Raw genomic sequence first — 7,998 nt, 5'->3', positions numbered from 1 at the left:
GTAGCGATGGACATGGTACATTGGTACGTGCCAAAACAAGCAAGTGTTAGATTATTGGGCTTTGTTGCAGTTTCTGGGCTTTCCTCCCGGTTTCAGATGATTCTGGGCCCTTGTGGCTCTTTAATCACCAAAAGAAAAAAAAAAAAATTGAGGCAAAATCATTGAGACTATAATAATAAAACGAAAGTCCAGCAATTTAATGGACTGAAAAAGTATAATTTATCGTAAATTACAAAGTATATTAAAATTATATCCCTTACTCTAACTTCTATCTATTTACAGATAAAAATCACCCTATCGCAATCTCTATTCTCTCGTACCAAACACTCTCGAAATCTTTTTTTTTTAAAAAATGTATAAATAAACTCGTGCATCGGACTAGATGGACGGCCTTGAAAAGGTAGTGTGTATAAAACATAACTTCATAAACTTTCTGCTTCCCACCTACCACTCTTGTTAAATTCTACCAGAGATATAAACTTAACTCATCACAACATTCACAAAGTTTCCAAACACCTTTTCCTTTTCCCCTGCCCCAAGAAAAGCACTTCTCCACCAAAACCCGTATTTTACAATGGGCACCCGAATTTTATTGGGCTGGATACTACTAGCACTAGCACTCTATTGTGGGCTTGACCCATTTAACCACAGTTCAATTTCCGGGTTTCCAAACTTCGTTTCTGTTGAGGTCAAATTACCTGATAAATCCGAAATCCCAACGATCAAAGATTCACTGAATTTGTTGCAGAATTCGGATGTAAAATTGTTGGGTCAAATTCAAGGACCCGAAAGTCTTGTTTTTGACCCGAATGGCCGTGGCCCATATACTGGTATTGCTGATGGTCGTATTCTCTTTTGGGATGGCACCAATTGGACCAATTTTGCCTTTACTTCCGCTAATCGGTTAGTTTTTATTTTTGGTTGTTTTTGTTTCGGATCATTATTATTAAGTTAATTACTATCTTATGATTTATGAATAATGGCATTGTTTTGTGTTGTGTCAATTGTTGACGTACATTTTTTAGATGTTGTAGAAGTCGATATATTATTGATTTTCTGGAGTAATTCACTAATATATCGGTCAAATTGTTGCATTTAACGTGGAGTAAAATTCGAGTCGTTCCAATATTTGATAAAAGTTATTTCTTGTTTCTAGAATAAAATTATGCTGTACTATCTGCTATCATAGTCAAAGAATTTTTAAATTTTGTAAACAATGAAGTTATTGGTAAGTCAGTCGTGGTTAAGTGACTAATTGACTAGTTCAGTTGTATAAAACTAAAGTTTAAGTTGATTGAAACTTTTGCGTGGTGCAATTATATTCAATTTAATTTGATTATTCTACTATTCTTGGTCATAATAAGTACATGAATGATGACTTTGAATAAACTGCATTTGATCATGTATGTTGAATTATTGACTACTATTAGTTTAATTAGTAAACTACATGTTGATTTACTCTGCTAAATAAAGTACGGAGTACCATTTTTTAATTCGAAAGTTTTGGTAAGAAATATGGTGACAACAAATGATTAATTTATTACGCGAATTACTGGTATTAGCCAATTCAATGGGAACTGATTGATACTCTAGTTAAAGGTTATGGTTGAGCTATCATTTATCACTGAATTGATTAATGATAATGATAATGATGTCTTAATATATTAACATGCTACTAAACTACTAATAAATCCGCAATTTAGCTATTGGTATTTTGTACTGTACTCCTTAGGAATTATAAATTACTGAGTAACAATTATTATTGCATTGATACTACCAAATACGAAGTACTACATAATAAGTTAGCATTACAGAGGATTAGTGACAACTATATGAAAACGATAAAGCTAATTAAGTGGTCAAATAATATGGATGGTAGTTGATACAAGAAAAAAGTCTTAATTATTACAATCATGTAACAAGTTAGCTACCTAGATAGGTAGATAGATTATGGAATAGGCTGTATATTATGGTGAACAACTAGTCATGTGTTAGCTTAGAAGAATGAATGAGATGCAGCCTTGCCAGCCTATATACCACGGCTTAGCATGTCGAGCCTAGTCTAATGCGGAAATTGAGTGATGATTGAAGTTATCTTGTCTATGTTTGAGGAGAATGATCAAAATCATGATCCTTGTGTTCCAAAGAAGTGTGCTGAATGAATGTGAAAGAGAGTCGAGGCTGCTTGTGCAGTGTTAAATGATGCAATGATACTATGTTTAGAAAGGAGATGATAGAAGTAAAAATAAGAGGTTCCAAGATGAAGAGATTTTAATTACTGTTTTATTCTAATTATCAGTTGATCATATATCTCCTTATAAGATATGTAGTAAGAAATAAGAGGATCGAACCATTTCTTTTGACTCTTTCGAAATTGATAATTGGTGATTGATTGTATAGTTGTGATTCCTTATTACTCAACTTCTTTAAGAGAAAAACTAGTGTTTTTCAATTTATTATTGTTATGAAACATACAGTTTGCAATTTTATATTCAGAGGAGTCTTTTTGTATGTCATTTGAGCATTTTACCTATACAAGACCTACTTCTGTGTGTGGAGGCAATGCATTTACAACATTTTCTTAATTGCTGTTCTGAAAATCAGGTCGGTATGTGATCCTCAGCCTAATCCGTTAGGTTACATAAAGAACGAGCATATATGTGGCAGACCACTGGGCCTTAGGTTCAACAAGAAGACTGGTGAACTATACATTGCAGATGCATATTTCGGATTAATGAAGGTAGGGCCAGAAGGAGGTGTGGCAACATCCCTTGTAACTGAAGCAGAAGGGGTACCTTTAACATTTACAAATGACTTGGATATTGATGATGAGGGAAATGTGTATTTTACAGACAGTAGCGCTCAGTATCAGAGAAGGTAAGTTACTAATTCCTCTTAAATACTGGTGATGTGCTTAGTTATAGTTTATATGTGGCAAAAATAACCTTCAAGTCAAGTATGATTTCAGAAATCCGATTAAATTATAGTAGTGTGTTTAATCAACATTGTAAGGCCCTGATTACAACTCCCTACAGTCCTCATCTACATCACCCTTTTGAATCTCAAATACGTTGAAATATTCATGTGTATATTATAGATCATTTGCTATAAACTGTATGTATTGGGTTTGTTGATCCATTTGTATTTTTTTTATTTTTTATTTTTTTTAACCTTGAGCTCAATATGGGCAACATCATACTTGTGCACTGACATAATGCTTTGGTATCAGACATTTCATGCAGTTGGTTTTCTCTGGAGAGGATGGTGGGAGGGTCTTGAAATATGATCCAGTGACAAAAGAAACGACTGTTCTCCTGAAGAACATCCAATTCCCTAATGGTCTTACATTGAGTAAGGATGGATCTTTCTTTCTCTTCTGCGAAGGTTCCATTGGCAGGTGTAGTATTATTTCCTCTTATTATTCCACCATATATGAATACATGTTCTTTGCTCGTATGTATATCGACTTCTTACTCTTTTGTTAGCTCCATATAGTTGGGTTGAAAGTATCTCCCTCCTCTAATTGGAGTAAATGACATTAATAATTACAAGTTCAACCCATCTTTAGATTATACACAGTTCATGAAATATCCCCAATCTGAAACTTTTTGTATTTGACATAGGTAGTATTTTACTTTGATAGCCTATATTTTCACTCTTTTTTCTGATGCCCTTAACAAGATGGAGCTGGAATTGAACTTAAATTAGCTAATATCTTGCATGAATCCACGATAACGCCCTTGATTTGTATGACATGGCCAACAGGCTAAGCAGATATTGGTTGAAAGGAGAAAAGGCTGGAACCTCAGAAATATTTGCGATTTTACCAGGATTTCCTGACAACATCAGGACCAACAAAGACGGTGACTTTTGGGTGGCATTGCACTGTCGTCGCAGCTGGACAAACCACTTGTTGGCAGCAACACCAAGATTACGGAATTTCTCGCTCAAGCTGCCAATCAAAGCAAAGTATCAGTTCATGGTCTTCATTGGAGGCTGGCCTCACGGAATCATTGTGAAGTATAACCCTGAAGGTGAAATCGTACAGATCTTGGAGGATAGTCCAGGGAAGGTTGTGAAAGCTGTGAGTGAAGTCGAAGAGAAAGATGGGAAACTCTGGATTGGAAGCGTCTTAATGCCTTTTGTTGCAGTTTACGACTTGGGATCAAGCTCGAGATGAGAGGCTAGATAGCCAACCTGCCATCTGCTTATCAGACATTTCCTAATCGCTTTTGCATTCTTTTGCTCATTTAACTTTTGATTAAGTTTTATACTACAAAGGACTAGGAAAGAAATGTGTTTGCTTCGTTTTTCCTTGATGTATATCTTTAATACCGTTGCAGCTTTTTGACGAAGGCCATAAATAATCAGTACTTCCCTAATCTTAGTACAATATCGTCAATGTCATATTTGACTTTTTTAGATCGGTTATCTGTTATTTCTCATCATTTATTCACTCTCTTGTTAGATTCATTTCAATACCTCAATATGAAAGCATACTTATACAGTAATATTCATGTTGTATTTATCAGCAGTGTTGTAGAGGTTAACTATCAATGGTTAAACTTAAACGTGTGCGGTGTGCATATAAGGACAATAGGGTACATGAGAACTCTCTTAAATGAAGGAAAATCGGAAATAGCCTAGGTTTCGAATTGTCATAGAAACCGTGTGAAAGCTATCCATCTGGAACAATACATACAAAAGTGCTCCCTCTAGAGATGAGAGGATATAATGCTGCTGTGTTCATGAGTTTAATCTGAATATGCTTTTATTCTCTTTTCATCACCAAAGTTTTGGTTTAGTCTTAAGTTTCTGCAAAGGTTCATTTGGAGGAGATACTTGCTAAAGATTCCAGCCGCCTCTTGTGCAAACAAATTCTAGACATATTTAAGGCATTATTTCTGAGCTGGAGAAAAAAAAATGAAGTATATTCCCAGGGTAGAAAGCCCAAAGAAATGTAGAACATTAACAATTAAGATTAACGTATAAAACCCCCACCACAGCCGATTGAATCCAGCTATAATAATCAAAACCGAGCAATGAGTTGGTATTTAACATTCTAAATACTTTCACTTGTTCGAAGCTGCTTCACTGGGTGTTCTAGTAATCATCTGGTCAACTGCATGCACAGTGGTTTGAAGCTCTTCCCATATAGCCTTGTACACCATTCTCTGCCTATTCACAGCTGTTTTTCCCTCGAATGCTGAAGATACAACATCGATGCTGGCATGAAAAAGGCATAAAAACTCTGTAAGTGAACATGAGCATGCATTGATTTCATAGTGTACTTTTTTCATAGCAGTAACAGGTATACTGTATGAATAATTTGTGTCCCAAAAAAAAGGGGAACCCTAAAAAAATTTGGCCCAGAATAGTAAGCCTTATAGCCTGATGTTCTTTTTAAAAATAGTAATAGTACTTCACTGGAGTTGAGTGAGAGGGAGATTTTGTTTTAGAAAAAGCTCGACCATATTTTTGAATTACTCCCTCCATCCAGAACAAACTAATCACATCTAACTTCACCTCAATGAGCAACTTGCAGGCACTGGGCACCATGTTTCACCAACTTAAATCACGAGGACAGGCAACAGCAAAAAGGTTATAAACTTATCATGTTTAGAGTTTCATAACATGGGAAGTGGGTTAAAAAATGTAGAGTTTTGAATTTGTGTATGGCACTTCTTGTTACCTCTATTTCAAATTAAGTTTAAGGGGGTTCTCCACAAACATGATTTCAATTTGAGGGTTTGAGTAAGTGACAACCTTGTTCATATGCAGGTCATAGTAATGCACGGCATGACAGGACTCTATGTAGTACAGGCTACACATGATATTGAGGCCACACTTTTGTAGTTTGGCTACAGTTTTCCTTAAGCAGCCTATTTAAATACTTGGAGCCTTCTTATCACCTGTTTTCACTCAAGCACTGTTTTTATCCATAGCTTATCTATTAAAAATTCAAGCACCTCATTGTTTGTTTTGCTTCATGAGATAAATCCCTAGAGTCTCCCCATATATCTCTTAATACTCAGAAACCTACTCTGACACAGTACCCTCCAATCATACGCCAGTTCTACCAGTGCAGGGATATAACTAGCAGGAAAGTTCAGAAACATAAGCTACAGTTATTTCCTACACCCTTATCCTTGGAAAATAGCATGCCAATGATTCAAATGACATACAGAATGATCACTTAATAGAGTACCACAATGGAGCAATGTCTGGGCAGTTGATAAAAGGTACTTGACATATTTTTACGACTTATGAGCGAGGTCAGAAAGAAATGGCAGATATATGCATACTTGCCATTGGAACAAATGAACAATCCAAACATGTCAACACTATAAGTTTCATACCACTTCTTCCTAAATACAAAGAAGAATTCGACTCTAGTCCAGCACTCTTGTCCAAGGCATGGTCCTTATCTAAGGTAAAAAGACTAAAAACACTAATATCACAACCTTAAAGGATCCTTAACCTCCAATTTCAGAGATACTACTTTTATTAATCCTTAGATACCTCAAAATTAAAATTCTAATTTTAAAAAAGCATAAGCAAATTACCTGACATGCCGACCATCACCGTAAGCATCTTTAACAGCAACAGATTCAGCTTTTAGCTCATCTCTAATCTGTTTAAACAATGAAAACCAACAATGTCAGACAACAAATATAACAGTAGAGGCAGCTACCATATACCAGTGCAAAATAAACAAGCACCAAGCTATGAGAGTCTGGTAGACATCGAAAACCCGATAATAAAAAGTAAAGAATAGCAAAGTGCTCAAAACTAATGCTGTTAACCTTCCTTAAGTACCTTAACCTGTATAATCATAGACATTAATCCCAACTATGGCATATTGACAATCACTGATAGTCAAAACTCTAAATTTCTCAGACAATCACTGATAATTCGAAATTCAGAAAGAATTAATCAAGAAATGGTGATGATTAGGGTGACAGATTATCCCAAAAAGCTCTAAATAAACAATAAGAGCTTCCCAATTGAACAGTCTAAGCATAAAATCGATGCAATTTTCCAAAATCAAAAGAGAAACAAAATTAAAAGAAAACCCACCTCAATTTAATCATCAATTTCAATTATAACCATGTATTAGATGATAAAATCAGAAAAAATTAAGCAGTGACCAAAAAAAAAAAGACCTTGGTTTCCATAGATTGCATCAAAGTGGAGTCAATGGATCCAGGGTCATTAACATTATGAGGAGCTGAAGCCCGAGTTGTAAATCTCAATCTACGACGAGAGTTGTTACATTGAAGAGGAGTTGCAGAAATTACAGGTGATTTTCCAGAAAATTCCAACAAATTGGGGAGACGAAGAGGGGTTTTTTGAGAAGTGGGGCAGTGGAAAAATGCAACCTTGGATTGACCCGAAAGTAGGAGTTGGTGGGTCCGACATCGGATTGTGGTTGCATACGCCATGTATGGCCTGATTAGTTGCTTTGCACTCATAGCCATTGAAGAAGAAGAAGACAGAGTGAAATAGGCTTGAGTTGGTCTTGCCGTTTGGTATTGTTATTTGGTATTTTTATGCGGTATCTATCTCATGAGCCAAATGAAGTAATGAACCTACGATATTGGCCTAGTGGCAAAGATTGAATGCTCGTGTTAGCCATTTTGCAACCCTCGTTTATAGTTTCATTCGGGGATTTAAAAAAAGAGCTGATTGACAATGGTAATCATCATATCACCTTATACTTTTTTCTCTACACCTTTATTGACTTTTTATATTGAAAATGTTTTGATCCTAATTCTTAAAATTATGGTTTAATTTAGTTTTATTTGGTTTAGGGCATGTTCTCATTCACTGAAATGAGCTGAACTGAACTGAACTTATTAGAGTTGAATTGAACTGAATTGAATATTTTATAAGAGAAAGAAATTAGGAGCTGAACTGAAATGAATTGAATATTTTATAAGAGAAAGAAATTAGAATGAACTGAACTTAACTTATTAGAGCTGAACTGAACTTAAC

At 35.2% G+C, this 7,998-nt stretch overlaps 2 protein-coding genes across 2 annotated transcripts; one reads left to right on the top strand and one right to left on the bottom strand.

Moving 5' to 3' along the window:
* Positions 1 to 391: 391 nt before the first annotated feature.
* On the top strand, positions 392 to 4,422 carry LOC145621182 (protein STRICTOSIDINE SYNTHASE-LIKE 3-like). The gene is made up of 4 exons (XM_081675921.1): positions 392 to 903; positions 2,605 to 2,877; positions 3,230 to 3,397; positions 3,766 to 4,422. Exons 1-4 carry the CDS (start codon positions 575 to 577, stop codon positions 4,178 to 4,180), a joined length of 1,185 nt encoding a protein of 394 aa, XP_081532047.1. The 5' UTR covers positions 392 to 574; the 3' UTR covers positions 4,181 to 4,422.
* Positions 4,423 to 4,910: 488 nt separating this feature from the next.
* Positions 4,911 to 7,633, bottom strand: LOC145621171 (protein BOLA4, chloroplastic/mitochondrial-like). Its single transcript, XM_081675910.1, has 3 exons — positions 7,167 to 7,633; positions 6,567 to 6,634; positions 4,911 to 5,226 (listed from the first exon to the last, which is right to left on the bottom strand). The coding sequence occupies exons 1-3, from the start codon at positions 7,479 to 7,481 to the stop codon at positions 5,073 to 5,075; spliced, it is 537 nt and encodes a 178-aa protein (XP_081532036.1). The 5' UTR covers positions 7,482 to 7,633; the 3' UTR covers positions 4,911 to 5,072.
* Between the last annotated feature and the right edge of the window lie 365 nt (positions 7,634 to 7,998).

Source organism: Chenopodium album, chromosome 3, assembly GCF_948465745.1.
Source record: "Chenopodium album chromosome 3, dcCheAlbu1.1, whole genome shotgun sequence".
NCBI lineage: Eukaryota > Viridiplantae > Streptophyta > Magnoliopsida > Caryophyllales > Amaranthaceae > Chenopodium > Chenopodium album.
This window is presented reverse-complemented; position numbering and strand designations above follow the sequence as displayed.